This window comes from Heloderma suspectum, chromosome 4 (genome assembly GCF_057233095.1).
Source record: "Heloderma suspectum isolate Gila_16-S chromosome 4, 16-S_ref, whole genome shotgun sequence".
NCBI classification, from domain to species: domain Eukaryota; kingdom Metazoa; phylum Chordata; class Lepidosauria; order Squamata; family Helodermatidae; genus Heloderma; species Heloderma suspectum.
In genome coordinates this window covers 241,795,528-241,815,021 of record NC_139461.1, presented here as the reverse complement: position 1 = coordinate 241,815,021, position 19,494 = coordinate 241,795,528, and the positions used below count along the sequence as shown (strand labels likewise).

Here is a 19,494-nt window from a genome sequence, read left to right as displayed (position 1 = left end):
ATCCTCCCACCTATGTTCCCCAGCAACTGGTGTACATAGGCATTCCACCACTGGTACTGGAGGTAGAAGGAAACTATATTTCCTTGTGCTCAGGAATGCAGCTACTGCAATTTGTTGCCATCTCTTCTGGCAAGGGAGAGGAAGCAAAGCTTGGATGACAACCTGGAGAAGACTTTATGAAAAGCTATAGGACTGATAGGGAACGTGTCCACTTAAGCATTTTTCTCTGTGTTGCAATAGAGAACAGGAGCAATGACCCTTATGTTTGTGTAGGATGAGAGTGAACTTGATTTCTAGCTAGTTCCTTACCTACAGTTCTTATCCTAGTTCCTTATTCAGTTCAGATTCAGGCTACTTCTGTTTCTCTGAATTGCATAATAAGGAACGGGGAGCTACCCAGCATTTTCAAGCAAGGTATTCAGCACCTTGGCATATCGTCAGTGCTTGCTTTCTCTCCCTGAATTTTCATTGCATATCCACATTGGCTCTAAAGTATCTTGCCAGCGCTTTAGTGTTTCTGCTGCTGTCACTCTTATGGGACCTCATGTGAACCTAGAAGTCTGCTGCTAAGCAGCACCGGATGTAACCGTCTCTGCGATGAGTGTAGTTTGTGTTGACATGCATGTAGAGGAAATGCAAGCATCAATATTAACACCATGGTGGGGTGTTTGCTTAGCAACTGCTGTTAGTAGCCCCACCAAGACTGCCAAGGGGTTACGTGAGGCATACATATTCATACCTATTCTTTTGCTAAGAGCAGATGTCTGTGAGAAAGATGTTTTATCTCTCAGAGTAAGGGAGAACTTCTGTACAATTAAATGTGTGATCTCCTGAGACACTCAGGGCCTTCCCTCTGCATTGAGGAAAGGAATGCACAAACCAAAGGCCTTCTCCCAGCTAAAATTGGTAATATCTCAACAGATACACTTAGGGCTAAATCCAATGTTACGTGACTGGACATCTGCTTGCTTAATGGGCATTTCCATTCCCTTTCTCCCTCTCCCCCAGTAGCCCCCCAAACCTTCTCCAGAGGGCCCCCTTCAGAGCAGATTTGGGGTGAGATGGGGCTGCAGGGGGGAGGAGAAATTTGACCTGCTAGTGGTGTCAGTTCTGTTTCTGGAAAGATGTCATTAGATACAATGCTCAGTCCTATTCTTTTATACGATTATCCTCAGCAATATATTTGAACTCAAAGTCCGCTGTCAGTAGTGCAACATCTTGTCCCCAGGCAATTGTTTGTGAGTGGGGAGCGCTAGCTATTCACACAGTTCTTAGTGTGAAATGGGATAGGATGATCAGTGCTGGCTTTAGGTAACATAGCCATTTAACAAAATGTATTTAAATTTTTAACAAAGTCACGGTTCTTTAAAAGTTTTTCAAACTAAAAAAATGCTGGCTGAGTGTTCCAGTATTGTGGCCACTTAAGAAGCAACAGTAAGAACCAGACATGGAACAACTGATTGGTTCAAAATTGGGAAAGGAGTACAACAAGGCTGTATATTGTCGCCCTGCTTATTTAACTTATATGCAGAGTACATCATGAGAAACGCCGGGTTGGATAAATCACAGGTCGGAATTAAGACTGCTGGGAGAATTATCAACAACCTCAGATACGCAGATGATACCACCCTAATGGCAGAAAGCGAAGAGGATCTAAAGAGCCTCTTGTTGAGGGTGAAAGAGGAGAGTGCAAAAGCTGGTTTGAAACTCAACATCAAAAAAACTAAGATCATGGCATCTGGCCCCATCACTTCCTGGCATATGGAAGGGGAAGAAATGGAAGCAGTGACAGATTTTACTTTCTTGGGCTCCAAGATCACCGCAGACGGTGACTGTAGTCATGAAATTAAAAGACGCTTGCTCCTTGGAAGGAAAGCTATGGCCAACCTAGACAACATAGTAAGAAGCAGAGACATCACCTTGCCGACAAAGGTCCGTCTAATCAAAGCTATGGTTTTCCCAGTAGAAACGTATGGCTGTGAGAGTTGGACTATAAGGAAGGCTGAGCGCCGAAGAATTGATGCTTTTGAACTGTGGTGCTGGAGAAGACTCTTACGAGTCCCCTGGACTGCAAGGAGGTCAAATCAGTCACTCCTAAAGGAAATCAACCCTGAGAGCTCATTGGAAGGACAGATACTGAAGCTGAAGCTCTGGCCACCTAATGCAAAGAGAAAACTCCCTGGAAAAGACCCTGATGCTGGGAAAGACTGAAGGCAAAAGGAGAAGGGGACAGCAGAGGATGAGATGGCTAGATAGCATCACTGATGCAATGAATATGGACTTGAGCACGCTCTGGGAGAGAGCGCAGGACAGGAAGGCCTGGCGTGCTATGGTCCATGGGGTCACGAAGAGTCGGACACGACTGAACAACAATAACAAAGAAACATATTATTCATAGGCACTTATAATATTTGTGCAGCTACATATCTCAAGCACCATAGCAATGGATCAACTTACTCAGGATGTGTGGAGCGGGTGGGAGAGCTGGAAGAAAAGTGAATCCCGTTTTTCCTAGTCCATGATATAGCACATCTAGTGCTGGGGTGGTGTGATATTCCCACAACAGAATAACACCCTGGAGGAATGACATCTGGACACTATACAGCCAGGGTGAGAAACCCGTGGCCCTCTAGATGTTTTTGGACTCCAAGTCCCATCAGCAACAGCCAGCATAGCCAGTGGTCAGGGCTGAGAGCTGGAGTCCAACAGCATCTGAAGGGCCACAGGTTCCCCACCCCAGCTTGGCAGCAAATAGGTGACTGCTGCACTTTTGTTGTACTACGAACAGATTGCCTGGAAAGAATTTGAGAATGTTTCAGTCCAGCTTCCCAAATGGGCAATGTGAGGGGCAAACTACACAGACTGCAGGAGATCCATTATTGGCTCTCCCAACAGTCTGTCTGTCTTTCTTTCTTTCTTTCTTTCTTTCTTTCTTTCTTTCTTTCTTTCATGAAATGTGGCTGTGCCAAGGACAACTCGAACTGAGCAAGCAGCTCTGGGGGAAATAGTGTTCAAACCTGTGCCATTTTTCTTGCTCAAAATTGCCTCCTATGTTGTGATTCTCCCCCACACTTGGGAGCTGATTAAAAGAATCCATTCAAGGCCCATCTCACACCTACTTTCTAGCAGTCCCATGGAAAGAGCACCACCTGCTGTCTCACTTATGGCATACAGGGAAACATAATTTAGTCACCTTTAATATAGCGCTCTGTTGTGTTTCCCTCTTCCCCCAGCTGAAGGCTGTTTCAGGGACAGCCTTTTACAGGGTCAGTTCCCTCCCTCTCAGGAGAGAGTAGTGAAGGTTGAGCTTTTGCAGGTTGAGCATGGCCAGGAAGGGGGGAAATTCACATGCGCTCTCACAGCTTGCATGTGAATTTGGACTCCTCCAGGGCTTTTCCTTCCCAGGACTTGCTTCCTCTTCTCTGGTTACATTCAAAACTGCCACATACACGTGGCACAGGGGCAAACAAAGCAGCGGGGTGTGTGTGTGTGTGTGTGTGTGTGTGTGAGAGAGAGAGAGAGAGAGAGAGAGAGATTAGATGAGGGGTTTAATTAGTTTAAAAGATTAGCAGCCTTTTAGACTGAAACAAATGCCCCCATTTTAAAGTAGTTTTGATGTAAATAAAGCTACATGGTATAGTGTAGGTGATGAAGGAATGATTCTACAGTGTTATTTCACTTTATGTTCTATTTTTCACAACTGTTTAGATAAATTAATAACAACATGAATTCGGAAAGGTCATTTTGTTCTCTGTATGAAGACTTGTTGTACATCACTTAGAAATGTGTTCAATGTAAGCGATTCAGAGATATAATTAAATAATAAATAAGTGTATTTATTTTAAAACATTTCTATACTACCTTATCATGTATAATTTAGCCAGCTGGTGTGCAATAATACTGGACATGCATCCCTATACTATGTTTTAGCATAAACTGAAACAGTTTTTGTTTTGTTTTTTAAAAGCACATCTGTGCATGTTTAGGCAGAAAAAAGTCCCACAACTCCCAGCATGCTGGGAGTTGTAGGACTTTTTTCTGCCTAAACATGCTTAGGATTACACCCTAAGGGTGCAATCCTATGGGCCGCTAGTCAGCAGCCAGATGGCCATACGGTTGGTGGGTTCCCTGAGAACCGACCCCCACCCCCTCCCATGCCACCTCATAGGCAGCACAGATCGGCTTCACACTCCAGGCTCGTAAGAGCAGTGCAGAGTGGGGAAAACAGGGCATTCCTGGGGGTGGGCTGGGGTGCGGAGGTTGGAAATGCTGGTACACTTCCTGCCGTCCAGCTGCCGCTTTCCGTGCTTCGAGGTCCTGCAGCTACACAGGCTGTCTAGCCAGGAAAGCAGGGTGGGGGGAGTGAGGAGATCTGCTCCTCACCACTCCCCCCGCCCTACACTGCATAGGCGGTCACCCCTGGGGTCAGAGGCGGCTGTTGATCCACATAGGATTGCTCCCTAAGTTGCTAAAATGGTGCCAACTGGAAAGGTAATCATAGACACCTCCAGATTATGTTTTTATCATGCAATCGCCCTGCCTCACTCATGGAATTTGATAGACCATGTCATCGTCCAGTTGTAACTGTCCTGTGTCTTCCCACCGCTTCTTCTACCTTTTTTCTTTCCACACACACACACACACAAAAAAACACCTATTGAGGAAAAGTCAGAATAGTTACACAATGTCTTTTAACTTGTAGTGCTAGGAGCTGTCTGAAAGCACGCAGCGAAGGTGAGCCAAAGTGATGACACATGACACTAGGGCTTAAGTGTCCGAAATATCACAGAGCATGTCACAATGGTGCCTCTTAAAAAGATGGAAGAGTAGCGCTAAAGCAACCTACACTTGCAGAGATGGCCCTGCTGTTCCATTCCGTCCAACACTCCCCACCCTGCAAACCCTTCAGATTTTGTGAGCTCTCAGAAGAAATGGCAGAAGTACAAGGAAAACAAGAAACTGGGGATTATATCATGTAGCTAACTAACAAAAAGTGAGCAAATGAAGAATGGAAATTCCAGAGTAATGACCTATTGTGGAAGCACCCTTGTTCTCACAGCTCACTATCTGCATGGGTAGAGTGTTTTCTGTCTATTAGCTCTTGGAGGGAAAATGTTTCCCACTGACTTCATGAAACATAACTATTTATTGCTAGTTCAAAGTATCAATGATTTAAAAGCCAATTTGTCCAAGGTTTGTATACACTGCTGCATTCAAAACAAACATATCAGGCAAAATGGCTGAGCACAAATTTATGTGGCAATACTGGTGGACTTTTGATCCCAAATCAGGACGCATAAAGGTTCTAGTATTCTTTGTTAGCATTGGACAGGAACATAACTGAATTCTACAAATTAATGCATTTGTTTATTGGCATTAGGAATATCAGAGAGTCACCTATGGGCTAGATATATCTGAACAATCTAGCCTGCAGTGTGTTGTTATGACTGGGGTGCAATTAAATATGTATTGACTGACTGCACTGTTAGAAAACTGTGTGTGAGGCTAGAACTACATGTCATGCTGACAAGCGTGGCTTCTCAATCCTGTATTTGCTGAAAAATATGAATGCAGGGTGGTATGGAATTTTGCAGGGAAGAAGTTATAGGTGGGAGGATATGTGTGCTTAACCCTTTCTCCTCCTGCCACTTTCCCCCAGCACATCCCCTAGAGCCTAGAGATCACTGGAGAGTGGGGGAATGTGAAAGTCTCCATTTCCCCCAAGAAATCCCCACTAAGATCACAGTTTCCCCACCACTAATATTGGTGGGGAAACAGCAGTCTCAGTTGCCTGGGGGAAAGCCTCCAACTCCTGCAGCAATCCCTACTGAGAACCCTGTCCGGGTGGAACAGTGGTCTTTTCCCCACAGTTGATGCCTGGTCAGCTGGCCTGTGGGGGAAATTGGTTGTGGCTCCTCTGGCTGCATGGAAAGTGGTGGAGGACTGCATGGGGTCCATGCATGCTCTAGACTGTCCCTCCCCTGCCAAGTTTCTTTGCAGGCTTGGGAACTTGGTGGAGGAAAAAGTAGCTGGAGGGGAAGAGTTGCAGGGGGTAAAGTACCCCTCTCCTACCAATTGCTTCTCCCCTGCAAATTCCCTGCAAATATGTTATTCAGCAACCATGTGGGAATGTGTAGTTATGGCCTAAGAAAGAGAGCAAACTAGTTTTTCTTCAACTTTAACATCTAGCAATAAAACACCACCATTGTGCTATGTAATACATATATACATCCAAATGCTTTATGAATTATTGGCAGGCACACCGTTGTCCACTGCGGTATATAATCCCAGTTTTCCATGGGCACATAATTGTGATTATGGGCTAGAAACCACACAATCATCCTACTCCAGTAGTCTGATGTCACAGTTCTCACACTCAACAATACAAAACAAGAGCCTGGGGAAAAAATAATCCCAAGTACAACAGATAGGAAATGTATGTCTCTTTAAAACATCAGGTCAATCCAATAAGGTAATGAAATAAGAACAAGTTAAACCACATAAAACACCACTTAGTATTCACAAAGGCATACACTAGCCCTGCAGTCCTAGCTCACCAGACGAACACAGCCCACTTGCTAGCTATTGCGGCCTGCTTAGTGCTTGACAGCTTCTTGTTTTTGCAGTTCCAGGCAGGCAATAATAACAGGAGGCATATCAAGCACCTAGAAGGTGGCAGTACATGGTTGGTGGGCTCTGCATTTCTTGGCATGTCCTAAGTTGGGGCCTAGTGTGTGTAAGTGCATAGAAAAGCAATCTCACAATTCTCATTGGATTCTCCTAGCATTGATACCCAACCGAAACCTGGGAGGTTCTGTCACATGTCTCGATACTCTCCTTGTCCGCAGTGACATCCTCCCTGTACTTTTGCCTTCAATAATCATCAAAGCAAAAGTCATGACAAAGGAGAGCCAAAAGCAGTCCGTGGGGATCCTGGTGGCCAACCCAAACCATTCCAAAGCACTGATAGAAAACCGAGCCATCGTTGCAGCCTTGCTAGCCAGGACTATGATGACGCAGTTGGAGACATCATAGAAGACTATCCAAGTAATGTAGATAAATAGTCCTATCGTGTTTCGCTTCTGGACGGAATACAGAAGGTAGACACACATAGGATAAGTTATAAGGGACAGGGCAATTGCTACATAATAGCAAACTGGGATAACCCACACTAGGGTAGCGCTCTCCTGTGGGTCAGCCCTCTGTAACAGAGTTACGGACCGGTTGAGGTGACCAGTCTCAAAGATAAGGTACATATTAGTCATCAGAATCATATAGACACCAGCTAGAACAGACCCTGTTTTTGGTGCAATGCCACAGAAGCCACCTGCACACACAGAAATCATCTTGTGTTCTCCAAGAATACCCTGAAAGACAAAAGGAAACAGAATCACTAGTGCAGGATATGGAAAATGTGTCCAGAGCTATTTGAGGAAGAACTTATGGGGAGCAAACTTGAATATATGTCCAAAAAAGAGATGAATGTGAATGGCTGGATTGGAAGCAATGGTGCTGATGCACACTTGAATACCTGAACAACATGGTAGTGTAAAAATGTGTGTTTGCAGCATCGACTTGATGGATCTCAAAGTGCTGGAAAAAGTGTATGAGCATCTACCAGGGCAGTATCTTCTCACCAAACCATAACCTTCCACTAATGCTGCAATCCTATGCCAATTTACCTGGGAATAAGCCTCACTGAACACAGTGGAATTACTTCCAAATAATCATGCACAGAGTTGCACTGTAAAGAATGTATAGTTTCCCTCAGAACTAGACCGTCCTATGGTGGTCCAGATTTGGAAACCTCAGGATGTAGTAAAGCCATCCTGACGATTTACATGCAGGATTAGTGGCTCCTTTGAACAAAAAGTAGTATTTATGTTTAACTCCATCTCCATCATCATCCAAAAAGTTCTAAAATAGTGACCTTTAATCTGTGTAAATGCTTTTCTTCACAATCTAAATTGACATATTAATTACTAGTGAACGGACCCAGGATCTCTCCCTCCCTGCCACCATGAAGACTTCTGCGGTGGCTTCTTCTCTGAGGTCAGCATGCTGATCCCATGGAGGGGTGGGTGGAACATGTCAGGGTGTGCCAGTGGGCAGGGTGGGAGCAGCTGTGGATTTACAGGATCCAGAGCCGTCCAGCCCCCAACCACACTCCCAACATGGGGCGGGCGGGGGGGAGAATAGACATTTAAACCAGCTCTGGAGCTGGACTAAATAAGTCCCCCTCCCATTGATTGCTATAGGAGGGAATTTCATTTTTTGCCTGAAAGCCCCAGAGGAAGAAGGGGAGGAAGTAATAAATGGCTCCTTGCTCTGTCTATCCTCTCTTAAGATAGATTGGAGGCTCTTATATTGGAGCACTCTGGCAGAGAGCTTGGCTCTTAGAAATTTTCAAAATCCTTTAAAACACAATCAGAGATATACAGCTAGAAGTAAGAATAGGAGCAACAATTCTAAATAAGACTTCATATATGAAAATAGCTTCACTGCCCAGGGGAAAGCAAGCAAGCAGGCTTGACAGAGTTTCTGGACAAGGATGATGAGGGGACTCTCACTGAAGTCACACATGAGCCGAAGCCCAGATGTCAACATTTTATGGTACATACATCTGCAAATATCACACTGCTTTCTGCATCTGAAGCCTTTTCGGGTGCAATCCTATGCATGTTTAGACAAAAAAAAGTCCTACAACTCCAAGCAGACCCCAGACAGCCTACATAGGATTGCACCTTTAAAAGACTTTCTGAACCATATAAAAACTCAAGTCTATCCTTATTTGGTACCATGTTGTAAGTTGGTGCCAAAAAGAGCATTCAAACTTGCTGAAACAGGGTTGTCTACATCTGCTGCTTTGTATCTTACCAAGTTTTAACCAAGACTTCCATCAAGAAACTGGTGCAGTTTTCCCCTTCACTGTAAAAACACACACAGAGATTTATGTTGGATGTGAGTCATAATAATGCCTTTCAGTTTTGTCAGTCTCAAATGCTAGTTTTTGTTTTTAGTATTGGGAAAAGCAGCATAGAGAACTGGTTTCTTTTCTTTCACTTTCTGACTTCTTCTGGACTAAAAGAAACAAACCCAGCTGCCTTTGTCAGACTCTTTTTGGTTTGTAGAAAAAGGGAACAGTACAAGGAATGCAACTGCAATAGAAAAGAGGTCCTGGTTTCCATTTCTGGCAGAATTCTATTGACCTCTAGTGGGGACTGTTACAGCCCACAGTTCAGTCCATTAAACCATGTTTAACGAGCATAATTTTCTAAGGGCTGTTCAGATGGATATGTGCTTATTGCACCAATATTGTATTTTTTTGTTCATGGTGCTTGAAAACAGCCCGCATACCTTCAGCGATTGAGTAGTAGAGAAACGTAAAAATAAATAAATAAATAAATAAATAAATGTTTATTTATAAAAATAAAATAAAAATGGTGCTGTGGCTGCACAGCAGGACTATTCCACCTCTGTTTCAGCTGAAAAGCGGATAAACAAAAGTAGAACAAATGGTTCCCTCTTTTACACAGGGGGAATATGGTACAGGACAGCCCTGTAACCGACACTGCTGCTGTGTGCACAGACATGGTGCAGATGAATGCCTTTAGGGGCTTTGTTGTTCAGTCGTTAAGTCATGTCCGACTCTTCGTGACCCCATGGACCATGGACCTCCAGGCCTTCCTGTCCTGCGCCCTCTCTTGGAGTGTGCTCAAGTCCATATTCATTGCATCGGTGATGCTATCCAGCCATCTCATCCTCTGCCGTCCCCTTCTCCTTTTGCCTTCAATCCTTCCCAGCATCAGGGTCTTTTCCAGTGACTTTTCTCTTTGCATTTGGTGGCCAAAATATTTGAGCTTCAGCTCCAGTATCTGTCCTTCCAATGAGCAGGCAGGGTTGATTTCCTTTAGGATTGACTGATTTGACCTCCTTGCAGTCCAGGGGTCTCGTAAGAGTCTTCTCCAGCACCACAGTTCGAAAGCATCAATTCTTCGGCGCTCAGCCTTCCTTATAGTCCAGCTCTCACAGCCATACGTTGCTACTGGGAAAACCATAGCTTTGATTATGCAGACCTTTGTCGGCAAGGTGATGTCTCTGCTTCTTACTATGCTGTCTAGGTTTGCCATAGCTTTCCTCCCAAGGAGCAAGCGTCTTTTAATTTCATGGCTACAGTCACCGTCTGCGGTGATCTTGGAGCCCAAGAAAGTAAAATCTGTCATTGCTTCTATTTCTTCCCCTACAATATGCCAGAAAGTGATGGGGCCAGATGCCATGATCTTAGTTTTTTTAATGTTGAGTTTCAAACCAGCTTTTGCACTCTCCACTTTCACCCTCAACAAGAGACTCTTTAGATCCTCTTCACTTTCTGCCATTAGGGTGGTATCGTCTGCCTATCTGAGGTTGTTGATAATTCTCCCGGCAATCTTAATTCTGACCTGTGATTCATCCAACCTGGCGTTTCTCATGATGTACTCTGCATATAAGTTAAATAAGCAGGGCGACAATATACAGCCTTATCGTACTCTTTTCCAATTTTGAACCAATTGGTTGTTCCATGAGTGGTTCTTACTGTTGCTTCTTGACCCTCGTACAGGTTTCTCAGGAGACAGGTAAGGTGGTCTGGTACTCCCATCTCTTTAAGAATTTGCCAGTTTGTTGTGATCCACACAATCAAAGGCTTTAACATAGCCAATGAAGCAGAAATAGACTTTTTCTGGAATTCTCTTGCTTTCTCCATGATCCAGCAAATGTTGGCGATTTGATCTCTAGTTCCTCTGCCTCTTTGGAACCCAGCTTGTACTTCCGGTAGTTCTCGGTTCACATACTGCTGAAGCCTAGCTTGTAGGATTTTGAGCATAACCTTGCTGGCATGTGAAATGAGCGCAATTGTACGGTAGTTTGAACACTCTTTGGCACTGCCCTTCTTTGGAAATGGAATATAAACTGACCTTTTCCAGTCTTGTGGCCACTGTTGAGTGTTCCAAATTTGTTGGCATATTGAGTGCAGCACTTTAACAGCATCATCTTTTAGGATTTTCAATAGCTCAGCTGGAATACTGTCATCTCTGCTAGCTTTGTTGTTAGTAATGCTTCCTAAGGCCCATTTGACTTCACTCTTGAGGATGTCCGGCTCAAGTTCAGTGAGCGCACTATCATGGCTATCAGGGACATTAAGATCTTTCCTGTATAGTTCTTCTGTGTATTCTTGCCACCTCTTCTTAATCTCATCTGCATCTGTTAGGTCCCTGCCTTCTTTGTCCTTTATCATGCCCATCTTTGCACAAAATGTTCCCTTGATATCTCCGATTTTCTTGAAAAGATCTCTAGTCTTTCCCAGTCTATTGTTTTCCTCGATTTCTTTGCATTGTTCATTTAAGAAGGCTTTCTTGTCTCTCTTTGCTATTCTCTGAAACTCTGCATTCAGTTGGATATATCTTCCCCTTTCACCTTTGCTTTTCGCTTCCCTTCCTTCCTCAGCTACTTGCAAAGCCTCATCAGACAGCCACTTTGCTTTCTTGCATTTCTTTAGGGGCTTGGAAGCATGCAAATCCTGCAGTTTGGATAATGGAGTATAGACACACACCAAATGCTGAGGCAGCTGGAGTGTTACACTGAATGTGTGCATTAAAAACAAACACAAAAACCCACTCTTCATTTACACCTCCCATCATCTTCAGCCAACATGGGAATGTTGGCAGGGGATGATGGAAGTTGTGGTCCAACACTTCTGGCGGGCACCAGGTTGGAGAAGACTGCTTTAAAATATAAAGGAGAGACAGGGACTATATTCCAGGGTGCCTGGGAATGGCTGGGAGTTATAGGACTTTTTTCTGTCTAAAAGCACAATCCTAACTAGATAGGCGGCCACCTATCCAAAGCAAGGCAGGAGAGACACGGGGGTGTGTGGAATCATTCCCTCCATGCCTCTCCTGCCTTGCTATTTTTCACTATACAGCTGTTTTCGGCTGTCTAGCAGTGGGGGGGCCAACCAGGAGAGGAAGCTGCGGTATGACACACTGGATGTGTCGTACACGTAGCTCCACTCTCCCTGCCCCGGAATGCTCCCTGGAATGCCCCTTTTCAGTTGCTCCACGCTCCTCTTCCGAGCGTGGATGTGGCTTCGCTGTGCTGCCTCTGAGGCAGTGCAAATGAGGGGGGTAGTCAGTTTTCCGGGAAATGAGCATATCCTATGGCCCTCTAGACAGTGTCTAGTGGCCATAGGATTGCTCCCTGCATAAGATTATACCCTTAAAATAGCAAAGATGTCTATAGTTCTTTGGGGAGTGTGGTTGCAATTCTGAGGGGAATTTCGTCTACATCACTTTTCTGTATGTTTTCTGTTATTGTCCTTACGTTCTGCATCAAACAGAGGTGTTGGCTATTTTGTTGCTTGTTAAAAAGAAAAATCCATAAATGAAGAGTGGGTTTTTGTGTTTGTTTTTAATGCACACATTCAGTGTAACACTCCAGCTGCCTCTCAGCGTTTGGTGTGTATGTGTCTACACTCCACTATCCAAACTGGAGGATTTGCATGCTTCCAAGCCCCTAAAGGCATTCATCTGCACCATGTCTGTGCACACAGTAGCAGTGTTAGTTACAGGGCCGTCCTGTACCATATTCCCCCTGTGGAAAAGAGGGATTTGTTCTAATCTGTTTATCCACTTTTCAGCTGATGCCTTCAAACAGAGGACTGTCTGCTGTAAAGTAAGACACATGGCAACCCTTGTTTAGTATCCCCCATCTGCATTTCTCTTTTGCTTTAACATTGGACCCCTTTACTTTATATGTGACTGAGTTAAATCTTATCTAGTCTAGTTTGCTCCTAAGAAGTGCCTTTCAGTCTCTCACTGTACATGATTGTTGTTAATGCAGGGCAGAAAGCCAGAGAGCCATTTTAAAACTGAATGTATATTCTTCCCATTGTAGGTTTTATATTTGCATTACACACAGATTTAAGAAAAAACAAACCAAAACAATGTGAGCCTCACAAGTGAAAATGCGCTAATGTGCAAAAACAAGAAAGACATTGGATATAAAAACACTCCAACTTTGCAGTCCTAAGCACTCTTAGGGTTCAATCCTATGGATAGAATCATAGAATAGTAGGACTGGAAGAGGCCTACAAGACCATCCAGACCCTTGCGCAATGCAGGAAGCCAAGTCAGAGCATCCCTGACAGATGGCTGTCCAGCCTCATCTTCAATGCTTCCAGTGTGGGAGAGCCCACTACCCTCCTAGGATGTTTAGACAGAAAAGGTCTGAAAAGTCAGAAAAAAGAAAAAGACAGCTCCCAGCCTAGTTGTTGGACTTTTTTCTGCCCAAACATCCATAGGATTGCACCCTTAGTAGGGAGTAAGTCCTATTAGACTCTGTTAGGACTACTTTTGAGTAAATAGGATCATGCTGCAGTGAGAACTAACACCACATCTAGCAAAAATGAGCTACCCTAACTTAGGGAAAGGCTTTACACACAAAAGGGTAATGTATGTGGTCAGTCACTGAAAATGATGTTGTACATTGGGACATACACCCAGGGAAACATCCCAGAGGTCTTTCAGTTCTTCATTTTGGCAGTTAAGACAGCCTGTCGCCCTTTTCTTGCGAAACCAAGGCAGCGGTGACCCAAGAAAAAACAAGTGCAGAAACGCACAAACTGTACACAGTGCGTTGGAGGCGGAGGGGTGGGAAGAGCAGCTTTGTCTTATTGGGGGTTTGCCTCTCGCTACCCAACTGATGGGAAAATATCGTAGCCAAGAGTTGTGAAGCACTTTTGGGGAGTTGTGTCACTAGCCATTTATAGAAGACCTCTCTCCATGTCTACTCAGAAGTTAGCTCCACTGAGTTCAGTGGGACTTACTCCCAGGCAAGTGTGTATAGGATCGCAGCCTATACGATCATGGCTGCGCCGCAGGGCGATCTAGCTCGGCTGGTGCCTCTTCGTCTCTGGCCCCATCACTGCATCGTCACTCTCGATGAAGTGTAGGCAAGCGACGCCCGAACGGTCGGAGGCACCGAGCCGCTCAGCCGCCCCCCGGGCGATCCCAGCACGGCTCGCGCAGACCTTTGTTGCCAAGCCGCCGTCTGCCGCACGGCGTTCAGCCGCTGCCTCTGCGCCTCGCGTCCAGGGGCGGAGCCAATTTCAAATCTGCCGATACTTGAAAGGGAGCGTGCCCGCGAGGAACGGCCAGTTCACGGCGGGGGCTCCGATGTCAGCGGGGCTGCGAACCCGCTCTGGGTTTCAGCCGGACCTCTAAAGCAGCTACCCAAGGTGCTTCAGCAGGTCTGACTGGTTCCTATGGAAACCCAGGGCGGATTCGCAGCCCCGCTGACGTCGGAGCCACCAGCCTCCACTGGGCCTTCTTTTTCTGAGTCAGACGGCCACCCTGAGGTGAACCCCGGGCTCCTCGGCTGATACCTCCTTTGGGTGGTTCAGCCCCTCCCCGAGATGGTTGGCTTTGGCCGGGGCTTTCCTACTCCCACTTCTCCGAGAGCGCAGCTACTTTTGACAGTTAAACCGCCTTCCCGCGCCCCCTCCGCCGGACTGCACGTGGCCTCCTCGCTCCCTCCCCCTTCTCCGCCCCTCCCCTCGCAGCAATGCGTGGATCGCCCCGCCTCTCGCGCTGTGCACGGCTTCTGATTCCTCGCTCGTTTCTCCCCCTTCGGTGCTTCACGTTGCTTGAGCTATGCGGCTCCGGATTGGCCGGGCTTGGAGACTCTCGGTCAGACAGCCAATGGCTGGGCTGTGCCCGCCCGAACCCAAGATGGCGGTGCTGGGGACTGGCAACGGGGCCCCTCGAGGGAGGAGGTGAAGCGGCCTCGGCCGGAGGCTTTGGGCCCCATCGCTCCGGCTCGTCCCTTCCTTCCCGGAGCCGGCGGGGGACTCGGCTTCTTGCCCCAGCCATGGCTGCGGAAAGTAGCAAGCAGTTCTGGAAGCGGAGCGCCAAGCTGCCGGGCAGGTGAGGGAGGGTCGGTCTCCGAGCCGGTATCGCTGCCGACTAGTCAGTCATTCTGCACTGGGGCAGCTGGCGATTAGCGACGCCTGTTCAGCGGGTAGCGTCCGCCGCCATTCATTTCCGCGCGGGCCAGCGGAGCTGCGCGGCTCCCCTTTGAAGCCAAGGAGCGGCCCCAGTCATCGCCTCTCTACGGGGAGGGGCAGGAGGAGCTTCGGGGAAAGATGGGAGCGGGGCTGTCCCTGTGCCGGCGCCCGGGACTGGGGTCATGACACGATTCCTCTCCCGCTGCGGGCTCCGTTAGTCAGCAGCCTCTGCACTCTGAAGTCCTTCGCTGGCCGGGAACACGACGCGGACCCGTAGCCTGGGCGGGCGAAGTCGCGGTGGGGCAGCTGCTTGCTCGGCTCCCGTGTTCCTGAGCCCGCCGTGGGGCGGGGAAGGGGAATGCTAGAGCTCTCGATGCCCCCGTCGCCGCTGCTTCCTGGGCCACTTGTGTTGAGGAGGCGGCCAAAGGAAACGCTGCGCTGCGGACAGGTGCCTAGAACTGCGACTTCGCCCGGGAAGAGAAGGCGCGCCTTCATTTGCATAGGCTGATCGGTGCGCGTCCATATGTGCTCATCACGCCCAGGTTCATTGCTGAAGTCTCCGATTATAATACGAGACCAGGTAGCAAAGAGAAACAGCCATGCTTTGAACAGCAAGGGCAGCAACAGTTGAACTAGTTAAGGCCCTTGTAACGCAGTAATTGACAATGATTTGCCTGTTACAGCTGGGAAAGTTACCTGAAGAACTTCAGGACACAAGGCTGATTGGGCAAACACTGAAGCAGAAGTACTAGAATCATAGAATTGTAGGGTTGGAAGAGGCCTATGAGACCATCGAGTCCAATCCCCTGCTCAGTGCAGGAATCCAAGTCAGAGCATCCCTGACAGATGGGTGTCCAGGCTCATCTTCAATGCCTCCAGTGTGGCAGAGCCCACCACCTCCCTAGGTAATTGGTTCCATTGTCGTATTGCTCTAACAGTCAGGAAGTTTTTCCTGATGTTCAGCCGGAATCTGGCGTCCTGTTAACTTGAGCCCATTATTCCGTGTCCTGCACTCTGGGATGATCGAGAAGAGATTCTGGCCTTCCTCTCTGTGTCAACCTTTTAAGTACTTGAAGAGTGCTAAACTAGCTCCCCTCAGTCTTCTCTTCTCAAGGCTAAACATGCCCAGTTCTTTCAGTCTCTCTTCATAGAGCTTTGTTTCCAGTCCCCTGATCATCTTTGTTGCCCTCCTCTGAACCCTCTCCAGCTTGTCTGCATCCTTCTTAAAGTGTGGTGCCCAGAACTGGGCACAGTACTCCAGATGAGGCCTAACCAGTGCTGAGTAGAGGGGAACTAGTACTTCCTGGGATTTGGAAGCTACGCTGCTATTAATGCAGCCCAAAATAGCATTTGCCTTTTTTGCAGCCACATCACACTGTTGGCTCATATGCAGCTTGTGATCTACAACAATTCCGAGATCCTTCTCGCTTGTAGTATTGTTGAGCAAAGTATCCCCCATTTTGTAACTGTGCATTCGGTTTCTTTTTCTAGGTGCTGAACTTGGCATTTATCCCTATTACATTTCATTTGGTGGTTTTCAGCCCAGTGCTTCAGCCTATCAAGATGACACTGAATTTTGTTTCTGTCTTCCAGGGTATTAGCTATCCTGCCCAATTTTGTGTCATCTGCAAATTTGATAAGCATTCCTTGCACCTCCTCCTCCAAGGCATTAATAAAAATGTTGAAGAGCACTGGACCCAGGACTGAGCCCTGCGGTACCCTGCTCATTACCTCTCCCCAGTTTGAGAAGATTCCACTGATAAGCACTCTTTGAGTCTGATTCTATAGCCAACTGTGGATCTACCTGATAGTTGTTTCATCTAGCCCACTTTTAGCTAGTTTGTTAATCAAGATATCATGGAGCACTTTGTCAAAGGCTTTGCTGAAGTTGTGATATATTATGTCCACAGCATTCCCACAGTCCACAAGGGAGGTGACCTGATCCAAAAATGAGATCAGATTCTTTTGGCAGGATTTGTTCTTGACAAATCCATGTTGGCTTCGAGTAATCACTGCATTGTTTTCAAGGTGCTTCCAGATGGATTGCTTTATCCTCTGCTCCAGAATTTTCCCAGGGATTGATGTCAGACTGACTGGACTATAATTCCAAGGTTCTTCCTTTTTGCCCTTTTTGAAGATAGGGACAACATTAGCCCTCCTGCAGTCATCTGGCACTTCACCCGTCCTCCATGGTTTCTCGAAGATAATAAACAGTGGTTCTGAGAGCTCTTCTGCCAGTTTCTTTATTATTCTAGGATGCAGTTCATTTGGCCCTGGAGATTTGAATTCATTCAAAGTAATTAGGTGTTCCTTGACCATATGCCTATCAATCTCAAGCTGCAGTCCTGCCCCTTCAGCCTGTACTTTGCCTTTGCCAGGGGGGTCATAGACCCTCTTTCAGGAAAAGACTGAGCCAAAGTAGCAATTGAGCACTTCTGCCTTTGTCATCTGTTATCATTTTGCCATCCTCATTTTTTGGAAGACTATTATTGGGCACAATTAGAGCTGTTCTCTCTGTTGTGGTGCATGAGCCTTTGTTCATTTTTACCTCCAACTTTAGGTCTCCCTCTCCCACGGGATTCAGTTTAAAGCCCCCCAATGAAGTTCTTCATGCTGTGGCCAAACACATTCATCCCAGCCCTTGTGAGGTGCAACCCATCCCTTGCCAGCAATCCATCTTCCAGGAAGTATAGTCCATGGTCTCATAATCCAAATCTCTCGCGTTGGCACCACCTTCGTAGCCAGTCATTCACCCAGAATATTTTTCTTTCCCTTTTTATCCCTTTTCTAACTACTGGAAGGATGGATGAGAAAACTATCTGGGCCCCAAAGTTCTTGCGTTTCCTTCCCAGCTTCAAAGTCTGACGTGATTTCTTTGTAGCTCTGCTTGGTGCTATCATTTGTTCCCACATGGGTGAGAAGAAAGGGATACATGTCCATGGGCTTTATGAGTGTAGGCAACCCTTTAGTCACATCTCTAATCCATCCTCCTGGGAGACAGCAAACCTGATGAGTCCATGGGTCTTCGCGACATACTTGGGCTTCAATCCCATGCAGCAAGGAATCTCCCACAACTACTACTCTTCTCTTCTTGTTGTAGGCCTTGGTTTCATTGTCTCTGCTTGCATGAACTTCAGCCTCTTGCTTGCTCTCATGCAGGTTCCCCTGTAATTCTTCCTCTGCAGGCTGTCCTCCAGTCTCATCCTCAAGTACTTGAAAATGGTTCCATAGTTCCACTGCTTCCACTGGTGCAGAGTGGCTTCTAGTTCTTCTACTCCTGTCACCCTTTTCCAAGGAGTATCCCCTTGTTTTTCCTCATAGCATTTTCCTCTTCTGCCTCAGTTTGCTGTTGCTCTTCTAGCTCCTGTACTTTGCTTTGCTGCTGTAGTTCCACTGTCCTGTCTAAGAACTCTTCGTCTTCTCTTATTCCCTGGAGGGTCGACACTTGCTCCTCCACTCCTCTTACTTTTTCTTCCAACAATGTAATCAACTTGCACTTGTTGCACATGTAGGCCATGTTGATCTCAGGCAAGTAAACAAACATGGCACAGACTTTGCAGGTCACCGCCACTGGAGAGTCTTTTCCTTCCATAGTCTTTATTCTTTTTTAGTTTCTAGCTTTTGTTTTGATTGTACTGGAATAGCCTGTGCTTTGTCCTCTGTTCACTGGAGGTTAACAACAGAGTCCAACTGGTATAGAAGTATGTGTTACAAAAAAAAGAAATTTTAAAAAAATGTTAGGGACCTCCCTTGCCGAACTCCTGTTTGCTCTCCCTGTTCGCTTGCTCTCTGGGAGCTTGCTTGCTTGTATAACTCCTAGACCAGTTAGGGCAGCTTCCTCTGCTCTGCTCAGTTAGGAGTCAGGAAACAGAATGAAAGTCCCCACCCACACAGCTGCTGAGAGTAATCAGGCCACACCCCTTCAGTCCCAACTCCCAGGACAGGCCCCTTCCACTGGAGTTCTCAGGAGCACATGGTGAGCACACAGGACTCGGAATGGAAAGTCCCTGGGCTTACTCCAGCCCACTAACCCCTTGCCTTTGTCTCCTCTTCCTGCTGCTGTAGTCTTCCATTAGAGACCGAGTCTTCTATTAGGGAGTTTCTCCTCTAGTTGTGGCACCAGACCTTTCCAATGCTGTTGGAGCGGGAGTTTGCAATGCTTGAATTACAAGGGGGCTAGAGCAGGGCCTGATCCCCCTATTTCTTCCCTCATAATTCAAGGTCTGTGTATGTAAACATATTCAAGGACTTCTGTGTTTCTTTCCCCCTCATTATCGTATTATTTGGGAACATGGCCCTTGGGAAAACTATTGTCGGCAAGAGGTTTGGGCGATTGTTTATTTATTTGTGATACTTATATATTACTAAATATAGTAAAATCCCTACAGTCTAGGCCCCAGCAGCCTCTTTCAGATCTGGGAGGCTTCTCACACCACACATATCCAAGATCATAC

General features: G+C 46.5%; 2 protein-coding genes across 5 annotated transcripts in view; one reads left to right on the top strand and one right to left on the bottom strand.

The window, feature by feature from the left end:
* Positions 1-5,363: 5,363 nt before the first annotated feature.
* On the bottom strand, positions 5,364-7,361 carry TMEM217 (transmembrane protein 217). The gene has a single exon (XM_084852950.1). It carries the CDS (start codon positions 7,344-7,346, stop codon positions 6,768-6,770), a length of 579 nt encoding a protein of 192 aa, XP_084709076.1. The 5' UTR covers positions 7,347-7,361; the 3' UTR covers positions 5,364-6,767.
* Positions 7,362-14,756: 7,395 nt separating this feature from the next.
* TBC1D22B (TBC1 domain family member 22B) overlaps positions 14,757-19,494 on the top strand; it is a 46,851-nt gene continuing 42,113 nt past the window's right edge. Inside the window, exons 1-2 of one of the 4 annotated variants that reach the window (XM_084852946.1) lie at positions 14,757-14,960; positions 15,724-15,945. In XM_084852946.1, coding sequence (XP_084709072.1) covers positions 15,887-15,945 — 59 coding nt within the window. In that variant the 5' untranslated portion in view covers positions 14,757-14,960; positions 15,724-15,886. Of the gene's footprint in view, positions 14,961-15,016; positions 15,621-15,723; positions 15,946-19,494 lie in introns of those variants that run through there. The other 3 variants (XM_084852947.1, XM_084852948.1, XM_084852949.1) reach the window with 3 other exon arrangements.

Coding starts and splice junctions, on each gene's coding strand:
- TMEM217 (XM_084852950.1), bottom strand. CDS start 7,346: ATGATTTCTGTGTGTGCAGGTGGCTTCTGTGGCATTGCACCAAAAACA.